Source organism: Procambarus clarkii, chromosome 89 (genome assembly GCF_040958095.1).
Source record: "Procambarus clarkii isolate CNS0578487 chromosome 89, FALCON_Pclarkii_2.0, whole genome shotgun sequence".
Taxonomy (NCBI): domain Eukaryota; kingdom Metazoa; phylum Arthropoda; class Malacostraca; order Decapoda; family Cambaridae; genus Procambarus; species Procambarus clarkii.
This window is the reverse complement of record NC_091238.1, coordinates 4077250-4101107: the sequence shown is the minus strand read 5'-3', so window position 1 is coordinate 4101107 and position 23858 is coordinate 4077250. Positions and strand designations below refer to the sequence as shown.

Genomic DNA, 23858 nt, shown 5'->3' with positions numbered 1-23858 from the left:
TGGCCTATAGACATCCCTATGTATTTGGAAGCAGTCTATGTTTGCCATCTACCAGGTCAGGCACCCAGAAAGGTAGGAATTCCGAAACAAACTACAGATGGTAAAAAATTGCAAACCGAAAGCCGAATTAGCAAGCAGAACTCCCCAATTAAAAACAAGTACACAAGCATGAGGTTACCAAAGCTGCCGCGCCGCTGACTGTGTTACTCCCCCTTCCCTAGAGGGGAAAGGGGATGAAGGAGGGGGTCCCAAACCTCACATACCAGCTACCCAACCTCAGTTCAGAGGCTGAATATCAAAAACGCAAAAAGCCAGCGTTGAATGTAATGAAACGCCATTTTCTGGGCGAGTCCCGGAGGCTCCTGGGAGCCATCCAGGCTGATATGCTAATGTCAGACTTTGGCATCAGTCATGTGTATGGAGTTTTTTGGGCCTACCAGGGACCATGAGCCAGAACCCCCTCACAGAGGCACAAGGAGCAAAGGCCTATACAAACCCCTGTGTGGTTGGAAGCATTCTATGTCTGCAATCAACCAGGTTAGGCACCCAGAAAGTTAAGGGTCCCAAAACAAACCCCGATTCTGGTAAAAATTGCTACAAAAAGCCGAACAAGTGGATAGACCTCCCCAAACGGAAACGAGCAAATGAGTATGACGTCACACTTTGCCACCCCGCCGTCTGTGCAGCTCCCCCTTCCCCCTCCCATGAAGGGGGAGCCCCAGACCCCTGCACCGGCCATCCACCTCTCAGTTCTGAGGCTGGACATAAAAAAATATGCGAAAACCGCCGACCGAGGGGAGGGAGGGTTGCCGGGAAGTCTCCAGGACTCGCCCAGAAAATGGCGTTTCATTACATTCAACACTGGTTTTCTGGGGGAAGCCCCATCGGCTACCCGGAGCTACCTACCCATAGATAAAAACCATAGGGACTTACCCTGGAGGTGGTCGCTGTTCACTCTCCAACGCGAAGTTGAGACAACTGGCTGCAACCGCTGACCCAAATTGACAGAGGCCCGACTAGGCCCAGGAACATTTACCAAGTAACGCGCAGCCAGGACCCTGTTCGACCTCCAAAAACCCCTCGCTCGAATGTCAACCCAGGACCTATTACCAAAAATAGCAGTAATAGCTATTTTTGGCTATTACTAGCTAATAGCCAAAAATAGAACCCGGGACCACTTGTGATCCTGTGGTCCCGGGTTCGATCCCGGGCGCCGGCGAGAAGCAATGGGCAGAGTTTCTTTCACCCTATGCCCCTGTTACCTAGCAGTAAAATAGGTACCTGGGTGTTAGTCAGCTGTCACGGGCTGCTTCCTGGGGGTGGAGGCCTGGTCGAGAACCGGGCCGCGGGGACACTAAAGCCCCGAGATCATCTCAAGATAACCTCTCAAGATAACGGTGATAGACCACAGGCTGGCTAGACCGAATAACCCTGCAGACAACCTGGGAGACCTGAACCTTGGAACAGGAAAGAAGGGAAACAGTATCAACCCAAAGCACATCCCCGGCTACAGAGTCCGTGGTGCGCAAATAACGGCAAAGAGCCGCAACCGGACACATGATGCACCCCCAGCCTGATGAACCAAGCATCAACAACTCAAGAACCCCTCTAGAAAGTAGCAGTCTCATTCTTCGCCAGAAAAGAAGGAGACGGCTGCAAACGAACAACCCTACTGCCGGGACCAAACGAGCAGAAACCCCTGTGCCGAAGGAGAGCACGAAGCTCCCCGACCCGACCCCCAGAGGCCAATGCCAACAAGAAAAGAGCCTTGGAGAAACAGTCCTGAACCAAAGGGCCCACTACAAACTGAGGAGAAGAAAGATAAGAGAGTCCCCTGTCAAGAGACCAGGATGGCTCAAGCAGTGCATGAGCAGGCCGGAGGTGAAACAACGCACGAAGCAGCTTGCGAAATGGCACAGAAGTGACATCAATCCCAAAAGCAAGCTGCAGCGGTTCTGCCAGCGCCACACAATAGGAGGCAACAGTATTCGGCATAAGACAACAGTCCTGGAAGAACCAAGAAAGAAAGGACAGGACAACTTTAACCGACAGCGAAGTATACCTACGAAAACAAAGAAAGGAATGTAAGGACTGCCAAGAGACTTCATACTGCTGCTTAAACGAAGCCCGCAGGTGGGACACCAACAATGAAGCCCCTTGATCACCATAGAGATGATAATAGACTGGAGTCAAAAACACCATACTTGTATACTCGAGAAGACTGAACCAGCTACATGACGCACCGGCTCGTTCTGCTGAAAGAGGCGGCACCGAGGAAAACCGCCAGGTTTGTACACCGTGCAAGCAGTGCCTGAAACCAAGGCTGGGCTGGCCACCATGGGGCCAAAAGGACTATTCACCCCTGGTAAATCTCCAAGCAAGTCGGGACCTGGAGCAACAGCTGAACTGGGGAAAAGAGGTATAGAAACCGCCCCCCCCCCACCTCGACCAGTCCTGCCAAAAAGTATTGATCCCGATGGCCTCACAGTCGGGGAAGGGCGCCACGTAACTCGGGAGGCGCCGCAACCACTCCGACGCGAAGAGGTCCACCTCCGGGTGCCCGAACATCTGGCAGAGCCAACTGAACGAGCCGGCGTCGAGCGTCCATTCCATGGATAGGGAAACGAAGCGAGACAGGCCGTCTACCAAGACGTTGGACACCCCCCGAACGTGAACTGCCAGGAGAGCCAAACCCCGAGAACTCGGCAGGCGAGTCACCCTAAGCGACTAGCACCAAAGAGCCAGGGACCGCATCAAACCCACTCGGTTCAGGCAATGAACCACCGGGGAGCCGGATCGTCGATCCGCGGGCGACCCAAACCCTGCGAAGTGCAAACCAAACCGCCGGGAATTCCCGCTCTGTGCTGTGGTCCCATCGGAAGGATAGACCCCATCGCCCCTGGCTGGCCTGGTGAGCACTGGTCACAAAGCCCCAGCCGAGAGACAACGTGTCTACATCACATTAAAAACCATGAACACATCAAGCAAGGGCTCGGGTAGGCACCAAGGAACTGAACCCCGAAAAACCCGAAAAGGGAACCGGCGACGCAGCAACCGACGCAAGGCCCCCGGGGGTCAAACCCAGTGATCGCAAGAGAGGCGGAAAGGAACGTCCCCGAAGGAACCAAAACAGGTGACGCAACCAAACCCGACCCAACTGGTAGACCAACATCGCAAAGTTCAGGGTCCCGCACAGACCCTCGAACAACCACTGGGTGACCCAGGAGCCTCCCAGAAAACAGCAAAGGTGGGACTGCAGGCTAAGGAGAGATTCCAAAGGGAGAGACAAGGAAGTGGTCCAAGAGTTCTCAAACAACATGCAGCCAAGTTCGAACCTGGGAGGGGACCAGATGGGACTTCCTCCAGTTCCACCAAGAACCCCAACCCGGCAAGCTGGGAAAAAACAAACTCCTGGCTAGCAGACATGTGGACCGGCTGAGAGCCCAGACCGACCAGTCGTCCAGGTTGGCCAACGCGCGAACACCTAAAAGACATAGACAGGCCACCACGACCCGCATAAGGCGTGTGAATATGCGAGGTGCTAGATTTATCCCAAACGGGAGACAACAAAAGCGTAACTCTGACACCCCGCAACAAAATCGAGCCAGTCTCTGAACCTTGCTCCAACAGAAGCCGGACCTGGGACAGCGTAGTCATCCGAAAGGAGGGGCAGTGAACCCAGGGGTTCAGATAGAGCAAGTCCAGAATGAACCTCAGGTCCGCATAGTTGCATTTCGGGACCAGAAACAGGTGGGAGACCCACTTGAGGGACGTCGTCGTTTCGACCACGCCGAAGTGAACCCATTCCAAGATTACCTGGGAGCCGGGAGGCATAAAACAGTGACACTGCATCCCGCAGGATTGGCTCAAACAGCTTCAACAAGGCAGACGACAAGTGAGCCGCCGAGTCCAAGGCACCGGCCCCAGGAAGCCAAAAAGGCCACGAGTGCGCAAGTCCTCAGCAACCTGCGCAGCCAAAAGGGAATGGACCTGCATATGAAGCTGCACAACGCCTACATCCCGAGGAAGGGTAGGAGCAAACAAGCACTCATTGAGGTGTTCAAATTCACCCCAAGGAAAACCTGGACCACCGTCAAAGCCTCACGCAACTCAAGCGAGCGGGAACGACAGAAGAAATGCTACGCTTCCAAACCAGAAACAGGACAGTCTGCCAGCCAGGATGACTCTGGAACCTCATACCGGATCCAGTAGGGAAATGAAGACCCAAACCTGAACGAAGACAGGTCCATGATCGAGGCGTAATTCGGGTCCCGCAGGAGGTAAACCGCGAAGGTCGCACAAACTACACCCGGCTGGATCGGGAAGCCGAAAACCTCCGTTAAGATGGGACTGAAGCACCCGAAGGGACACAGAACAGAAGCCGGGGATGGGCAGACACCAAATCCCTTCTGAGGTGTGGAGTTTTCAGTTGCATATTGGCTTGGGAACCATTCAAGCTTGTTTGCAATTATATTTTATATTATTATAAATATACACACACATATAATAATATTATATATATATTAAATATGACCGAAAAAGTAAGATTAATAATTCTAACACAAATTTTCTCAATGTTTCTTATATTCTTTTTCACTGTTGATGGTAACTGAAAAATCAATTCTCCAAAATTCATTTTTATTTCTAGTCTGACACGACACTTGAACGCGTTTCTTAAAACTTATTACATTTTCAAAGACTTTAGTTTACACACACACAACTATAACTGAACAGTTTAAAACAGCTTCGATTTTTTATACCTGCATTTGGGTGAGGTGATATGTTACAACAGTTTCGGATGAGGTGAAAAACTTTTAACACAAGGCAGAACACAAAACAATGGGTATAATATTGGGTAAGTTAAAGGGAAGAATGGAAGTAACTGCAAAGGGCCTATTGGCCCATATTTCTTGATGCTTCTATATTGGTGCGGAGTCTTGAAGTGGGTAGAATATAGTTGTGCATTAATTGGCTGTTGATTGCTGGTGTCGACTTCTTAATGTGTAGTGCCTCGCAGATATCAAGCCGCCTGCTATCGCTGTATCTATCGATGATTTTCGTGTTTTTTGTTAAGACTTCTCTGGTGATGGTCTGGTTATGGGAAGAGAATACATGTTCCTTAATGGAACCCTGTTGCTTATGCATCGTTAATCACCTGGAAAGAGATGTTGTTGTCTTGCCTATATACTGAGTTCTTTGAGGCTTACAGTCCTCAAGTGGGCATTTGAAGGCATAGACGACATTGGTCTCTTTTAAAGTGTTCTGCTTTGTATCTTTGTGTCCGAAATCATGACAGCAAATGGGGGGGGGGGGGAACAAAGCAGATGGTAAGGAGGGATGAAAAAAAACCTGCCCAGAAGGCACAAGGCTCAAGTTGGGGCAAACAGCCCTAGAACTGCTAGTGGGCTCCCCCCACAACCCCAGGAACCTCCAATAGTGACCTTGTGGCAGTGCCGCCCTCCACACCAACCACCCTAGAAGAAAGGGAGAGTCCAAGGGAAAGGCAACAAGGAGGGGCCTGCTGGTAAGGCCCAGAAGCCTCGGCAGGAGGCACAGGCTCATAGGCCTCCGTCCACACAACGAATGGGGCAGCCCCTTGAAGTCGCCCAAGTCTCATCCCCAAATAAACTCGCCAACCCTGAAACCCACAGACTTTAGGGAGCCGGCAGCAGGGGGGAGGAGCAGAGGAACCACAACAGCAGGGGAAATGACCAAGAGGTGCGGACTGAACTAAAGTCGAGGCGACCAACAAACCCAAGTCCGACCTAACCAAAACAGGGCAGCCCCAGGGCAATCGAGAGGACAACCATCCTAGCACGTTGCAATAACCTAAACAAACCAAGCAAGGCAACAGCCACTTAACTCCCAAGATCTTCCGAAGAAGAAAGGATAAACTGGAGAACGAGCGGGGAACAAGACCTGCTCGACCACCAAGGGCGAGCTGCTTGTCAGCGACCCCACAAGCAGCATGACTGAAGCCAAACTGGTTTGGCCTCAGAATTGTCACTCTGAGACAAGGGCAACGAACAACCTGCAAACTTGCACAAGGCAAGATGGGACTCGGAAGACACATCCATGGGGTCTGCCAAGCCCCGACAGGGGTTTTCAGGGCCCTTTGTGGGTTTTACCTATGGGAAGCCCAGGCAATGGTGCTGCAAAGCCAGTTGAGCCCTAAGAGTGTAAGCAAGAGGAAAGAGAGCAAACCTGGACACCAGGGAAGTGTACAAGAATGGGAGACTTAGAAGGGGGCCACCAAAAATATCATATGTGGACTAATAGTCAGACCAGGCAGTGTCCCTCCAGGCAAGAAACAAAAAGAAAAACTCCACAAAAAAGGGGGGGGGGGAGGAGGAGAGCTGTGCGGACAAGTGGCACAACAGCGATTAATGTTTGCTTGTTTTCTTATTTTATTTTGAGAAGTTCTGTTTCTCTGTTTGGTCTTGAGTTTTTTGCATTTTCCTACCATGTGCCCTCCACATTCTGTGGAGACAAAGCCTAGATACTGGCGTTATTCCTGACATACTAAAAACAGCAGAGACAGCACCACTTCATAAAGGAGGAAATAAGGCAGAGGCAAAAAATTACAGACCGATAGCACTAACATTGCACATCATAAAAATTTGAGAGTGCTAAGAAGTAAGATCACAAAATACATGGAATCACAGCATCTCTATAACCCCGGACAACATGGTTTCAGAACAGGGCGCTCTTGCCTGTCGCAGTTGCTGGACCACTATCATATGGCATTAGATGCTATGGAAGACAAACAAAACACTGATGTAATTTACACAGATTTCGCAAAAGTTTTTGTTAAATGTGACCATGGTGTTATTGCACATAAAATGTGTTCAAAAGAAATTACTGGAAAAATAGGCAGATGGATCTACAATTTCCTGACCAACAGAACCCAATGTGTAATAGTCAACAAAATAAAATCCAGCCCATCAACCGTGTAGAGCTCAGTCCCCCAGGGTACTGTGCTTGCTCCAGTACTTTTTCTCATCCTCATATCAGACATAGACAAGAACACAACCTATAGCACTGTATCATCCTTTGCAGATGACACTAGGATCTTCATGAGAGTAGGCAACATAGAGGACACGGCAAACCTCCAGTCAGATGTAGATCAGGTCTTTCTATGGGCTACAGAAAATAATATGGTGTTTAACGAAGATAAGTTCCAGCTCATGCGCTATGGAAAAAATGAAAATATAAAAACGGAAACCACGTACAAAACTCAGGCAAATCATAACATAGAACAAAAAGGCAATGTAAAGGATCTGGGTGTACTCATGTCGGAAGACCTTACCTTTAAAGAACACAATAAAGTAGCCGTCACAACCGCAAGAAAAATGACAGGTTGGATAACAAGAACTTCTCACACTAGAGATGCTATACCGATGATGATACTTTTCAAAACGCTTGTGCTCTCTAGAGTGGAGTACTGCTGCACAATGACAGCCCCCTTTCAAAGCTGGAGAAATTGCTGACCTGGAGAGCGTGCAGAAACCTTTACTGCTAGAATCCACTCAGTAAAACATCTAAACTACTGGGACCAACTAAAGAGCCTAAATCTGTACTCCCTTGAGTGCAGGTGGGAGAAGTACATAATAATTTACATGTGGAAAATATTAGAGGGGCTGGTCCCAAACCTGCACATAGAAATAACATCACATGAGACCAGAAAACATGGCAGGATGTGCAGAATATCCCCGTTGAAAAGCAGAGGTGCAACAGGTACTCAGAGAGAACTCTATCAACATCAGAGGCCCGAGACTGTTCAACACGCTTCCGCTACACATAAGGGGCATAACTGACAATCCCCTCACAGTGTTCAAGAGAGAACTGGATAAGCACCTCCAAAGGATACCTGATCAACCAGGCTGTGACTCGTACATCAGGCTGCGAGCAGCCGCGTCCAACAGCCTGGTTGATCAGTCCGGCAACCAGGAGGCCTGGTCGACGACCGGGCCACGGGGACGCTAAGCCCCGGAAGCACCTCAAGGTAACCAAGGTATGTAATTACCTAAGTGTAATTACCTAAGTGTAGTTACAGGATGAGAGCTACGCTCGTGGTGTCCCGTCTTCCCAGCACTCTTTGTCATATAACGCTTTGAAACTACTGACGGTCTTGGCCTCCACCACCTTCTCACTTAACTTGTTCCAACCGTCTACCACTCTATTTGCGAAGGTGAATTTTCTTATATTTCTTCGGCATCTGTGTTTAGCTAGTTTAAATCTATGGCCTCTTGTTCTTGAAGTTCCAGGTCTCAGGAAGTCTTCCCTGTCGATTTTATCAATTCCTGTTACTATTTTGTACGTAGTGATCATATCACCTCTTTTTCTTCTGTCTTCTAGTTTTGGCATATTTAATGCTTCTAACCTCTCCTCGTAGCTCTTGCCCTTCAGTTCTGGGAGCCACTTAGTAGCATGTCTTTGCACCTTTTCCAGTTTGTTGATGTGCTTCTTAAGATATGGGCACCACACAACAGCTGCATATTCTAGCTTTGGCCTAACAAAAGTCATGAACAATTTCTTTAGTATATCGCCATCCATGTATTTAAATGCAATTCTGAAGTTAGAAAGCATTGCATAGGCTCCTTGCACAATATTCTTAATGTGGTCCTCAGGTGATAGTTTTCTATCTAGAACCACTCCTAGATCTCTTTCTTTATCAGAATTCTTTAAAGATTTCTCACATAATATATAGGTTGTGTGGGGTCTATGTTCTCCTATTCCACATTCCATAACATGACATTTATTAACATTAAATTCCATTTGCCAAGTGGTGCTCCATATACTTATTTTGTCCAGGTCTTCTTGAAGGGCATGACAATCATCTAAATTTCTTATCCTTCCTATTATCTTAGCATCATCAGCAAACATGTTCATATAATTCTGTATACCAACTGGTAGATCATTTATGTACACAATAAACATCACTGGTGCAAGAACTGAACCCTGTGGTACTCCACTTGTGACATTTCTCCATTCCGATACATTGCCTCTGATTACTGCCCTCATTTTTCTATCAGTCAGAAAATTTTTCATCCATGATAGAAGCTTACCTGTCACCCCTCCAATATTTTCCAGTTTCCAGAACAACCTCTTATGTGGAACTCTGTCGAAAGCCTTTTTTAGGTCCAGATAGATGCAGTCAACCCAGCCATCTCTTTCCTGTAATATCTCTGTGGCCCGATCATAGAAACTGAGTAAATTCGATACACAGGATCTTCCTGATCGAAAACCATACTGTCTGTCTGATATTATATCATTTCTCTCCAGGTGTTCTACCCATTTAGTTTTGATTAGCTTTTCCAATACTTTCACTATTACACTTGTCAATGATACAGGTCTATAATTGAGGGGGTCTTCCCTGCTGCCACTTTTGTAGATTGGAACTATGTTAGCCTGTTTCCACACGTCTGCTACGATTCCTGTACACAGGGATGCCTGAAAGATCAGGTGAAGTGGAATGCTGAGCTCAGATGCACATTCTCTCAGAACCCATGGTGAAACGCCATCTGGGCCAGCTGCTTTATTCCTCCCGAGCTCCTTTAGCATATTTTCCACTTCATCTCTAGACACCTCTATCCGCTCTATGTTGTTCTCTGGAATTCTTATTGTGTCTGGTTCTCTGAAGATTTCATTTTGTACAAACACACTTTGGAACTTTTCATTTAATGTTTCACACATTTCCCTTTCATTTTCCGTGAATCTGTTTCCCATTTTCAACCTCTGGATATTATCCTTTACCTGCAATTTGTTGTTTATGAATTTGTAGAATAGGCCCGGTTCTGTTTTACATTTATCTGCTATCCCTTTTTCAAAATTTCTTTCTGCCTCTCTCCTTACTGCTGTATAATTGTTTCTCGCATCTTTGTATCGCTGGTATGTTTGGGGGTTTGGCCTCTTCCTATACCGATTCCATTTTTGTGTCTTTTGGTCTCTTGCCCTCTCACAATTTCTGTCAAACCAATCCTGTTTTCTGGTCCTGCATCTCTGTTTTGGTATGAATGTTTGTGTGCCTTCCTCGTATATTTTTAAAAATTTGGCATACATTTCATTTACTTCCCTGCCTAGCAACAATTCTGTCCAATTACACTCATTAAAAAAATTTCGAAGTTCCCCATAGTTGCCTCTCTTTAAATCGAGTTTATCAACTGTTTCAATGTCCCCATTTTCTTCTAGATGATATCTTAAAGCATATTTAATGTCTAACAGGACGTGATCACTCTTTCCCAAGGGAGGAAGGTACTGGATGTCAAAAATCTCTTCTTCTTTCCTGGTGAATACTAGATCCAGTACTGACGGTATATCTCCTTCCCTCATTCTTGTGGCTTGCTTTATGTGTTGATACAAGAATGTCTCCAGAATGAGGTTCACAAATCTGCATGTCCAAAAGTCCTCCGTTCTTGCTTCATAGGCCTCCCAGTCTATTGCTCTAAAGTTGAAGTCCCCCAGTATCAACAGTCGTGATTTATCTTTATCTGCTTGTACAATAATATCTCTCATGACCATTATGAGGCCCTCTCGTTTGTCATCCAGTTCTTCCTTTGTCCACGTGTTGCTTGCTGGTGGGCTGTAGGTATTTACAATTATCAGGTTATCATCCTGATTCCAGACCTGCAATGCCATTATGTCAATATCTCGAGGGTTTTCAAATATTAACTCTTTTACCTTCAGGTGTTTTTTCACCAGTACAGCCACTCCTCCTCCCTTCCTAGTTTTCCTGTCACGTCTCCAAACTGAGTAGCCTCTTGGGAATATGACTTCATTTATTATATTTCCTTCAAGTTTCGTTTCTGATAATGCAACAATATCTGGGACCCTAAGCTGGATTATATCTTGCAACTCCAAAGTTTTTGACCTCACTCCATCTATGTTGGTATATACAATTTTCAGGAACATGTTCCCTTTTCCTTTGCTCTTTACTCCCCCTTCCACTACTGATCTTGTTGCTTTGTTTTTATGTACCATTTCACAAGCTTTCCAGTCCCTGTCACTTTGTAAAAAAAAGAATTTCTGTCTTCTTCATTTCTATCCCCATTTAGCCGTTTTGCCTCAATTAAGTTCATTTTCAGCTTTTCTCTGTCTTCCTTGGGGAGGTCTTGTCTTATTGACCAAGATTTGCCAACCTCATCACTCTGCAGTTTCCTGGCATTTCTTAGCACTTCCATCATGTTTTTCACTCCATTAAAGGTCACCCTTAAGGGGCGGTTCTTTTCTTTCTCATATTTTCCTATTCTTCTAAAATCACTGACATTTTCCTTTGAGCCTTCTCCTAAACCTACTATTTTCTCTATGATTTTCATCTCTTCTGCCGCTCGGTCCACCCTAGATGAAATTTCCTTCTCTAAACATCCAAAAATGATTATGGACTTAGTTCTATCTGCAGTGTTTTGTACCAGTTTACTGTTGGTAACCAGTTCTTTCCTAATTGCTTGCCTAATTTCTGCTTCTTGTTGGTCATTTCTGGTTTTGACTTCCGAACACACTTCTTTGATAGTCTCTTTCTCTTTTACAACTTGAGCATATGTCGCTTTTATTTCTTCTTTATACTTTTCTAGTTCTTTATTCACCTCCTCTATGTGAGTTGTCAGTGAAGTTTCCAGTTGGAGATCCTTACCTAACTCTATGTTAGCCCTTAGGCTTGCTTGAAGTTGTTCACCATATGAGTCTATCTTCTTGTTTATTTCTTCAAAGTCACCACACTTCACTTTCCATGCCTCATTTTCTTTCACTAGTTCCTTGATTTGCTCCTCCTGATTTGTTACCTTGTCTGTTAATGCAGTAATAATCTTACCTTGTTGAAGCATACTCCCTTTTAGAGTGCAAAGCTCACTCCAAAGAGCTCCATTGTCCTCTTCTAATTTAAGCACTTTTTCTTCATACTTCATTTGCATGTCCTCAATTATCTCTAACCTGCCAAGAACACCTCCTTTCCTTATATCTTGTGTTGAGAATCCTTTGAAACCATCATCTGATGGTGTGTCTACCTTCTCAGTGGGGGTGGTGGCGGCGGCCATCTTTGATTTTGTTCTAGACCAAAACAAACTTTTCCACTCGGCTATTTTCACTCAGTTTTACTTGTTTATTGTATTTTATTTGCTTTTACTCTTCCCTGAACCTTTATGTAACCTGGGACACCACTGTAGCCCTCAACCTGTTCCCAATACTTAGGTAATTCGATATTTCCAGGAGCTTGCTGCAGTGTGACTTCTGCCTCCTCCAGCTTCACCTCACCTGTGTGGTTTGTTTTGAGATGCCTACCTTTCTGGGTGCCTAACCCCGGTTGATGGCAGACAGGAAATATCCCCAAATACAAAGTGGAGTTTTCCCTAGGCCATTGCTCCTTGCACCTCTCTGAGGGGGCCAGGTTCAGGCTCTTGGTCCTTGGTAGGCAGAACTCCATTGACTGAAGCCCCGGACTAATATAGCATATATCAGTCCTGTAGCTCCAGGGAGCCAGAGGGGCTCCCTACAGAAAAACAATTTGTAAAACCTTATTCTTTTAAGTGAACATGAATGTGATCTCACCTTTCAGATTCTTCTCAATTTCTTTCAAATCTGCTTCTAAATCTTCAAATTTTATATTAGATACACGTTCAACTATATATGGATCTGGAATGGGTAGTTGAGCCTTGTCAGTGCCAGCATCCACACCTTCATATTTCTGTTGACAAAAATAAAATTGTGTAAAAAAAAAAAAAAAAAAAAAAAAGGCATTGATTGTAATGAAATGGTAATTTCTCAGTGAGCCCCAGTGGCACCCTGAACCTACAATTCTGATACAGTGCCAAACTATGGTGTGCCATCAGTCGCAAAGTTCTTTTAGGCCTACCAGGGGCCACGAGCCAGTACATGACCCCTCCCCCTCCCCCCTTAACGGGGTGCAGAGAACTATGATCTAATTGTCAGTGAATTAGAATCGTGTTCACCACCAACAGAAAAGCACCCACAAATTCAATGAGAAAACAGACCACTGCTGGTTATAAGGAAATATCAATGGCTTAACTCGCCAACAAAACTCCCCAAACATACTGTAATGTAAACATAATAATAATAATAATAATAAATAATAATTAAATAAATAAATAAATAATAATTATAATAATAGTAATTGTTTAATCTGGTAAAGGTACAAACATACAAGATGAGTTACAAACAGAATGTTGGATTTGTAGATAGAGCTAGTACATACCATGACTAAAGCTACTAACACGCATAGCATTTTGGGCAAAAATTTATCAATCAATTGAAAAGCTATCATACTAGTGAGTGTTCATTCGCCTCCCCCCCCCTCTTTTTTCCTCATTTGGGGGGAGGAGGGAGGCAGACTGGGTCAGCCAAATGCTTCACTCCTCAGATTTATTATGGCAAAAAACCAGCATTGAATGTAATGAAATGCCATTTTCTGAGTGAGCCCCGGAGGCTCCCTGGAGCTTATCAGGCTAATATATGTTATATTAGACCAGGACATTAGCTAAGGAGTTCAGACCTGCCAGGGACCAGCGCCAGAACCTGGCCCCTTCAGAGAGGTTTCAGGGAGCAATGGGCACTGGAAAACCCCCTTGTGGTTAGGGTTTTCCTGATCAGCCATCGACCAGGGTTAGGCACCCAGAAAGGTAGGTATAACAAAAACCCCACACAGTAAAAAACTAAAACAAAAACCGAACAGAGAGGTAGAAACTCCCTACAATCCCAAGGAAACAAGCAAACATTACACTTTACTGTCGTGCTGATTGTTCGTGCAGCCCTCCCTGCTCCGAGAGGGGGAGGGGGGGAGCCCCGGACCTCACCTCTTCGGCTGCCTAGCATCAGTTCGGAAGCTAAGCTTCAACCAACACGAAAAAAACGCCGACCGGATTTGCCAGGGAGCCTCCGGGGCTCACCCAGAAAATGCCGTTTCATTACATTCAACGCTGGTTTTCTGTGGGGAGCCCCTACGGCTCCCTGGAGCTTCATATCCAAAGAGAAGGAAAAGAAAGGGCTGACCTGGGAGGCGGCTGCCACAAACTCCGTAACGCGAAGCCGAGACAACAGGCTGCAACCTGTGACCCAATGTAACAAGAATGCACAGGAGCAGACATGCACATAAAGAACGGGCGGCCAGGAACCTGTGCGACCCTCAAATCCTCGCGCCCGAAATGAGCCCTAGACGTCACCAACACAGCAGCAAAAGCTGCAAACATCCGAAGAGCACGGGCGCAAGGATAGACTGCAGGCTGGAAGAACTAAAAACTCTGCGGACGACCTGGGAGACTCGAGCCCTGAAACAGGGAACCAGATCAACCCGAAGCGCATCCCCAGACACGGCACGCATGTAATGGCAAAAAACACAACCGGAAAACACAGGACGCACCCCCGGCCGAACCAATCAAGCATCAATAACCCAAGGACCCCCCCCCCCCCCTCCCGGTAAGCAGCCGTCTCGACTGTCGCCAGAAGGACGGAGAAAGGCTGCAATGTACAAACCTACCACCAGTACCAAAGAGCAGAAACCTGAACTGAAGGGGCTACCACAAACTGAGGAGAGGATAAGAGGGCACCCTGATCAAGAACCAGGACGGCTCAGGCGACGCATGAGCAGGCCGGAGGTGAAACAAAACACGAGAAAGCGTACGGAACAAGGCAGATGTGATGTCCACCCCGCACACAAGCCGGAGCGGCTCCGCCAGCGCCGCACAAAAAGTGACAGTAAGAAACATCAAATAACTGTAGTCCTGAAAACCCAAGAAAGGACAAGACAGCCCGATGCAAAAGAGAAGACGACCTATGAAGAGCAAGGAAAAGGTGCATAGAAACACCAGGAACATCATACAGTCGCCGAGACGAAGCTCGCAGGTGGGACACCATTAACAAAACCACCTGATCACAACACAGAGATAGTGATACCCGCGTCAAAAAACCAAACGCGAAGAGCCGAGGAGAAGGCCGAACCAGTCACGTACAGGACCGGTCCGACCTGCCGAAAGAGGTGGAGCCGTGGGAAAACGCCTCGGGTTTGGACACCTATGAAGCATCATCTGAAAATAAAGCTGGGCTGGCCACCAAGGGACCATGAAGACTACTCTCTTGGGAATGGGCTTCAACCGAGCCAGAACCCGAAGCAACAGCTGGACCGGGAGAAAAGGTACAGGTACCCCCCACCTAGACCAGTCCTGCCAAAAGGCATCCACTGTGAATGCCTCACAGACGGGTAAGAGCGCCACATAGAATGGCCGGACGCCTAGACCACGCTGACTTTAAGACATCCATAGCCAGGAGTCCATACGTCCGGCAGAGCCAACGAAACGAGTCGGCGACGACTGGCCAATCCGTTACCAGAGGAATGAACCGAGACAGCTGTCTGCCAGGACGTAGGACACACCCCGGACATGAACCTCACGGTTAGCCAAACCCATAGAATCCAGCAAACGAGCCACTTGAAGGGACCAACCCCAAAGGCAAACACTGGTTCCGGCAAAGAACCGCCAGAGAACAGTCCGAATGGAGCCAAATTGTAGAGCACCGAGTGACCCGAACTCTCCGAAGCGCAAACCAGACAGCCACGAACTCCTGAACCATGCTGTGAGCCCAACGGACAGACAGACCCCACCATCCCCGGCCGACCTGGTAAGCACTGGTCACAAAGCCCCAGTTGAGAGATGACCCGTCCGTGAACACATCGAGCGAAGGCTCGGGAGGTGCCAAGGCACAGAACCCCGAAAACCCCAAGGAGGAAGCTGGTGACGCAGCACCAACACAAGATGCCCGGAGGAACGAACCCAACGATTGCACGAGAGGCGGAAGGGAAGTCTCCGATGGAACCAAACAGACGCCCCGAAGCCAAACCCGACCCTGCAGGCAGACCAACAAGTCGAAGTTCAGACTCCCACACAACTGCTCGAGCAAACGCCGAGCAACCCGGGACCCCCCTCATGAACAGCCGAAGGCGGGACCACAGCCGCAGCAACACTTCTGGATGGAGGGACAAGGAGCCCTAAAGAGCCCTAAACAAGACCCAGCCAGGTCCGAACCCAGGCCGGAAACAGATGGAACAGCCTCCAGATCACCAGGAAACCAAACCCGGTGATCTGGAAAGAACCACACACCTGGCGAGCAGACAAGCGGACCGACTGGGAGCCCACACCAGCCTGTCGCCAAGGTAGGCCAGACACCGAATCCCAAGCAGACCCAGACAGGGCATCAAGATCCGGTAAAGATGCGTAAATACACCAAGTGCCAATTACAAACAAGGGAAGGCAACAAAAGCGGCAAGCCTGAAGCCCCACCACCAACTGTGCCAGTCCCTTCTGCTTCTGGGTGGAGTTTTTCGCCCATCCAGTCTGCTTGCTTTCCACTTTTGCTGGCGTGTTTTTGTATCTTTTGCGTCGGTCACAGCCCCCTGTTCTGGTGGCCATTTTCTTCTGCCGGTTTCCCGGCGTGGCCACCAGGGTGGCGTTGAGGTTTGTTTACATGCGCTTGGGTGTGCGAGCGTCTTGAGAGTTTTTTCACCTTTTAAAAAAAAATAAAAAACCAGCAAGAGGACAACGTACTCAGGCAGAACAGAGCCGGCCGCTATTTCGGCTGCCCGAAATGCTTTGCGTAATAGTGGCTTTAGGCATTGTATGTACTAGCTCTATCTATAAATCTATTAATTTTTGTAAAACCTCTTGTATGTATGTACTTTACCTGAATAAACATTTATTTATTCATTTATTTATTTATATTAGAGGTGATAACAAGCTGTGCAGTACCCTGCGCCCCTACCAGTGCAAACTCCCTCTTACCCTAAGGCTAAGGGTGTGAGAAACACCCCAACACAAAGGGTGGTTGAATACTGAGCAGCAAACGACCAAACAGAGACAGAACCTAAGGAACTTGTAGTTGGCGGCCCCAAGCCCAAATGGCAGTATTTACCGGCCACCTAAAGAAGGTAGCCCTAGGCGCATGCCGCCCAAGTACTGAAGAGAATACTCTAGCGCACCACCCATGGAACAGCCCACACCACAAGGCACAGATCTGGAGACGTCAGGAGCCAGAGCACACAACTTTAGCCTAGCGCATCAGCCTCAGAACTGAGGTTTTGGGTGGTCGGCATAAGGGATCTAGAGCTCCGCCTTCCCCCACCCAGGGAGCTGTGCAGACGGCAGCGTGGCAACATGGTGGTGACATGCTCGTTTGCTTGTTTATCTTTAGGGAGTTGTGTCAACTCGTTTGACTTTTAGTAATAGTTTAAACCAGAAAGGGAGTTTGTTTTGGAATGCTTACCTTTCTGGGTCCCCTGACTTGGTCAATGGCAGACAAAGAATGCTCCAAACCACATGTGCATTTCTATAGGCCATTGCTCCTCGTGCCTCTCTGAGGGGGCCAGGTTCTGGCTCGTGATCCCCAGAAGGCCTAAGAACTCCACTCACACTGCCTGATGCCAGAGTCTAATATATGCATATCAGCTTGGATAAGCTTCAGGGAGCTGTAGGGGCTTTTCCCAGGAAGGGAACAAAAATCTAAGAGCCAGGGCCGAAGCGAATTCCAAAGAGTGTATGATGTGATGGTGTCCCACCCCTATATTTCTCCTAACACAGCTTAACCCTTTAACTGCGCAACATGCCTGCAGGCCCACATCTGGGGTGCGCTACGCACCTCCAGGTATTTGTATTTTTCACGTTCCATTCAAAACTCCCGCGGCTACATGGGGTTCACATCAGCTTCCTCAGGGCTCTTGTAAACAGATGCCATCTTTAAAAAAAATCATGGTCCACATTCCCAGGTGTGAAAGCCTCAGTAGTGAGTGAGCAACCAAGGCTGGCGCACGCAGCATGAGCGCACAGCACTGCTGTTCAGCATGTGACCACAGCATCGCCTAATAATGCCAAAATATATATATAACCTGTATCATTTAGCCATAATAATATTATAGAAGAGCCTGAGTGTGATAATGATTGGGTACAATGTTCATATATCAGTGATTCAATACTGTTCACGATATTCACAGCGCTAGCCACAGCACCACAGCATTATTTCATCATCTAGGAATTTTCAAAAGACTTCTTAGGTTCCTTTTCAAAATAAACTTGTAGTCAATCATTCATTTACAGGAATTAGTGACCAGGATTGTGGTTATAATTAGCATTGTGCGTAGTATTGTGGAAGGAGGAATTTTGGTGAGGGAGGGAGGAAGGGAGAGAATTGAGGTAGCCTCACTGTGTGTGGCAACCACTCTTGTTTTGCTCACCATACTAGCTTCGTGGTTCGCTATGGGGAACACACATGCACATGGGTATATACAGTGTGTGTGTATAGTGTAATAACAGCAACAGGAATATGTTGAGTGGAGCTATTTTGGTGAGGGAGGTGACATCGTAATCGTAGCATCGTCTGCTATCTGCAGTGTGATTTCTCATGCAGTGTATGGTGGCCACTGTACTGTTTGGACAATACCGGCTTACTTGCATAGTTCTGGTAAATAAAACGTGTAGGTATATAAAACATGTGTAAACAGTGTAATAAAAACAATAACAGTATGGTGGGAGGAGCAATGTTGGCAAATTGGAGTGTGGGAGGGCTGTCTGGGTGTGGCTGCTCACACTCGCAATGTTCTGAATGTGTTGATGGTAAATGTATGTAGTGTGACAGTGTATATCTTGAGAACACTTCTTGAGATGATTTCGGGGCTCTAGTGTCCCCGCGGCCCGGTCCTCGACCAGGCCTCCACCCCCAGGAAGCAGCCCGTGACAGCTGACTAACTCCCAGGTACCTATTTACTGCTAGGTAACAGGGGCATTCAGGGTGAAAGAAACTTTGCCCATTTGTTTCTGCCTCGTGCGGGAATCGAACCCGCGCCACAGAATTACGAGTCCTGCGCGCTATCCACCAGGCTACGAGGCCCCTTATGTACATATGTGTACATAAGTGTGTATAGTATAGTGTGTACATATGTTGTAAATATACATAAATGAACATTAAACATTGGTGTGAATAACTGTATGATGGGAGGAGCAATGTTGGCAAATACAATGTTGGAGGAGTGAAGGAGGGCTAGTTGAGTGCGACAGCTCACACTTGCGGTGTTCTGAATGTGTTGATAGTGAATGTATATAGTGTGTGACAGTGTATAGTCTGTAATAAGATTGTATATTTACATAAATTAGTATGATACGTGGTAAATTTGTGCAACATATGTGTACACAAGTGTCATGCACGTAACAGTGTCCTTGGACAGTACGGATGTTTTACTGCCATAATATAGTGTACGTGTTCATTATACATAGGATTAGCATGTAAAAACAAAATGTATTCGGAACTGCGCAAAAAATTAACAAAAATATATTCACAGCAACTCGCGCGCCCCGCCCCGGGTGCCCTACTGGCCCCGGAAGCATACGTCACGGGCGAACGGGGAATGATGACTTCACGCGCCAATTTACGGACCCCATAGCGACCAAAGTAAGTACAATTTCAATTTTTTTTTTGACATACCCATACTGAGGGAAGGGTTTTTGACACTTAAAAAAAAAAAAAAAAATTCAAGAGAATTTATTTCCTGTGCAATGGGGGGGGGGGGATCATATTTAGAGGCAGCGCAGTTAAAGGGTTAAAAAGTCATATCTCCATAACCTGAGCGTTCTCTGATATCCAGGGGACATTTTCATATGTGTGAGTGTGTGGAGCATTATCAGGTTGGCTGTAAAATTGCCATTTAAGTTTGATTATGCAAGGAGCTTACGCCCTTTTGGGGCACAAGATGGCGCCGAGCCATTCTGTTTCCCTCCAAAACGTTGTGACACCTTCTGGCACCTGATTGGCCAGGTGAGGTCATGTGCCAGAAGTAACCAATGACGAGAGCCCTCGGGCGGCATGACGTCACGAGACGGAGGGCTTTTGGGGCGGCTGGCGCCTGGGCGGGAGAGTCTGTCATGAGCCACCCTAGAGTGTGGACGCTCTTGAGTGAGCTCCAGATCTTGAGGCCAGAAAGCCCCTACCAGTGGATTTAAGCATCACTTTAATACTGCAAACATCCCGTGGAGTGCCAGGAAGCAAGGATTGGCCGGGATAGAGAGTCAAGAGCTCTGTAGCAGGGGTGAACGTTGGGCTGGAAATGTCTGGGATGACCAGCGAATCACGTTCTACATATCATGCGAGTAGTGACGGCCAGGCCGAATCTACTGGAAGTGAGGCAAGGGAAAGCTCCACTGAACTGCAAGTGTGTCTACAGCACCCGTGAGAGGAGGAGGAGGACGACGGCGCAAGAACCTGACTCCAGTACCCCGAGTGAGAGGAGGAGGAGGAGGAGGAGGACCGTACCTGCCAGGCCTGAGTACGGCGAGGACGTGATACTACGAGGATGACTGAGGAACTTGTGTGTGTGGGAACTGATCAACGGAAGACCAGAAGCCAGGACCAAGAACCTCATCATCCCTCGCTAAAGGACGAGTCGGCTTCGTAAAGGAATGAAGTAAGGTAGATAGTTATCCCTCCCTTTACCCCTTTGATCTAGGTGAGCTAGGATATTTTATATGTCGTGAGCATTTCTTGTTACCATTTATTGTATATGTGATAGTGTTAGGCTAGGAGCCAAGGCTCATGTAGGCGTAAATTGGTGGTGGAACATAAGTACGTAGATGCAGTGATGTTAATGTCTGGGAATAGTAGCTGGTTCTCAAGAAGCCAGAAATGAATTTTGAATCATCCAGCTGATAGTGTTGCCAGAGGCGCGAGGTGTCCCCCCCTGCCGGTTTGACAGTTGGAGCCGCCAGCTGATTGTGTTGCCAGAGGCACGAGGTGTGTACCCACCACCTGACGTGTGGACTCTGTCAGCTGACCGTGTTGCCAGAGACGCGACGAGAGAAGGTTGCGCCATCAGAAATTTCCACCTGATTATTTCCCTATGCAAGGGTATATATTTTTCTTCGGTAAATTTTTAATCTTACGTATGTGTTTGAGTGAACCTTCATTCTCTAGGGCTATCTTGGGTGAAACCGTTGATGTCACCTTGCACTGCACATGAGATTGCATCGTTAAATTAGATAACTAATGAGACCACTGACGTGTTGCTGGGACACGAGTATAACCACCAAGCTGGCGACCAGATATCAAAGAGAGTGTCCCAGTGTCAAGACGGGCAGGTTCAGGTGTGTACAAGTAGACTTGAACCTCTACACTCACTAGGGGAATATATAAGGCCAGCCCTTAGTTGACTGGGGGGTTATGGAATGGATATGGTTGGGACAACCCTAACCATAGGCAGGAAGTGGGGTTCCCTTGAAAATGAGCACCGCCTACCAGTACGTGAGGCGTTAAGCAAAGAGCAGAGACATGGCTTACTTCAGAATCGGCGCAAACAGCTTCAACAAGGCCGCTGACGCCCAAGCCACCAAGGCAATCACACTAGACACAAGTCCAGAACCTAACTCCTCCACATTTAGTTAGAAAAAGAATCACAAGAAAGAAGCCAAATGCCCATGGGTATGCAAATCCTCAGCCACCAGGGACACTGAAAGGGAGGGAACCTGCACATGAAGCTGCACCTGGCCGATATCACGACACGAGGAAGCATGGAGACTAACAAGCATGGATTGAGGTGCTCAAAATTCCCCCCCCCCCCACACCAGGTAAACCTGAACAACCGTAGTCAACTCCCGCCACTGAAGCGTGCTGGTATGACAGATCGCATGCCATGTCCCCAAAGAAAAGAATGGGCAGTCTGCTAGTCAGGAAGACTTCAGCACCTTGTAATGCACCTAGTAAAGAAAAGAGGAGCCAATCTCAAAAGAAGGAGGATCCATTACCGAGGCGTAGTAGGGGTCTCGCAGGAAGCAAGCTGCAAGAACCTCCTGCACCTCCCTCGGCGGGATGCAGGAGGCCGAAAACCTCAAGGAGCAGGGAACAGAGGAACCCAAGGGAACCCGGAACCAAACCCTGGGAGGAGTCGAACCCCACATCAAACTCGTACAGGGAGGGGGGGATAGGAAAACCCTGTCCCCTGTAACAACAAGCCCTGCAACGAGGGTACGAACACCCAAGCTGGGTCAAACAGGGCCCAAGGCCCCCCAAATCGACTCCTTCCCAGCCCCAGGATCATCCAGGTCCCTTGACCCGGGGCTAAGCCATCCTTCAAACCCTCTGCCTCTGGAGAAAAGGCAGAGTCCATTGGAAAAGCAAGGATGAAGGAGGACCCGCTGGCAAGACCCAAAAGTCCCTGTAGCAGGAACAGGCTTGAATACCACCACCACCTCCCATCCAGAAGAGGCAGTCCCCACCCGAGTCTCAACACCAATAAAACCGTGCCCCAACTTCGCAACCCTCAGATGTTTGGGAGCCGGGAGCAGGGAAGGGAGGAGGGGGGGGGGACAGTATAAACCACAGCAGTGGAAGGACAAGGAGGGGCACGGACTAAACCAGAGTCAAAACGACTGACATTCCCAAGTCCAAGTCACTATAACCAAAGCGGGGAAGCCACGGAATATCCAGAAAGGAAACCTAGAGCACTGCAGCAACCTAAACTGTGATTGCAACACAGATGCTGCGTACACCTGATCAACAGCATTATCAGTCTGGGTGAACTGGAGTACATGCAAGGAACACCACTCGCAGGACTCCGGGTCAAAGGTGTCACAGACCCAACAAGCAGCATGATGGAGGCAAAGATGGTCAGTGTCACCCTGAGACAAGGGGACAGAGCAACCTTCAAACTCACACAAAGTGAGGTGGGACTCAGAGGTTTCCTCCATCAGACCAATGAGCTCCAATGGGGGTTTCCAGGGCCCTTAGGCTGACTGCTAAGGGAAACCCAGGCAAGGTACTTTTAACCGGTTACCCAGAGCTACCAAGCAAACTAAAAACAGAGCCCCTGCGATGTGTGCAATCACAGGGACCTAGCGGAGGGCCACCAAAATCATACAAGTGGTCCTGCAGCCACACCAGACAGACCCCTCCAACAGGAAAAAGAAAAAAAAACGCAAAATGTCTCCAGGGTAACAGAATCGGTCACTATGCATATATCTGACAGCTGCACAGTACTTTACGCCCAGTCAGCAACAACACTACTTCCTACCCAAGGTCAAACATGAATGAGAACAGCCCCAGCTGATCCCAAGAATAAGGCAATCACTTAGCAGCAACAGAACCCACATGGAGGTAATCTCCCGAATGGTTCATGGAAGATAACCCTAAACCGAATGGTAGTACTTACAGGGCACCTATGGAAGGTGGTCTTAGGCGCATGCAGCTAGGGGCACTTTCCTTGGGCCTGCCAGTACTCTTGTGTTACTCCTGGCTTGCACACCACTACGCAGAAACTACTACATGGGGAACTTCGAACAAATTTTAATGAGTGTAATTAGACAGACTTCTTGTTAGACAGGGAAGTAAATGAGATGCATGCCAAATTTTGCAAAATATACGATGAAGGCATACAAACATTCATACCTAAACAGAGATGCAGGGCCAGAAAACAGGATTGGTTTAACAGTAATTGCAAGAGGGTCAGAGACCAAACGACACAAAAAACCAGCGTTGAATGTAATGAAATGCCATTTTCTGGGTGAGTCCCAGAGGCTCCCCAAAGCTATCCAGGCTGAATGGAAAGCTATCCAGGCTGAATGGAAAGCTATCCAGGCTGAATGGATATGTATAACTTTCTGGCATCAGTCAATGCATGGAGTTCTTGCCTACCGGGGACCACAAGCCAGAACCTGGCCCCCTCTAGAGAGGCAAGGGGAGTGATGGCCTATAGACCCCCCTTTATGATTGGGAGCATTCTATGTCTGCCGTCAACCGGGATAGGCACCCAGAAAGGTAGGCACCCCAAAACAAACCCCTATTCTGGTAAACTATTGCAACCGAAGACCGAACAAGTGAACAGAACTCCCCAA

At 47.8% G+C, this 23858-nt stretch overlaps 1 protein-coding gene across 1 annotated transcript in view; it reads right to left on the bottom strand.

Moving 5' to 3' along the window:
• Positions 1-23858, bottom strand: part of LOC123773279 (uncharacterized) — a gene marked incomplete in the record, with an annotated part of 416855 nt that overhangs the window by 51525 nt on the left and 341472 nt on the right. The window contains 1 exon segment of the mRNA XM_069317846.1: positions 12541-12676. Coding sequence (XP_069173947.1) covers positions 12541-12676 — 136 coding nt within the window.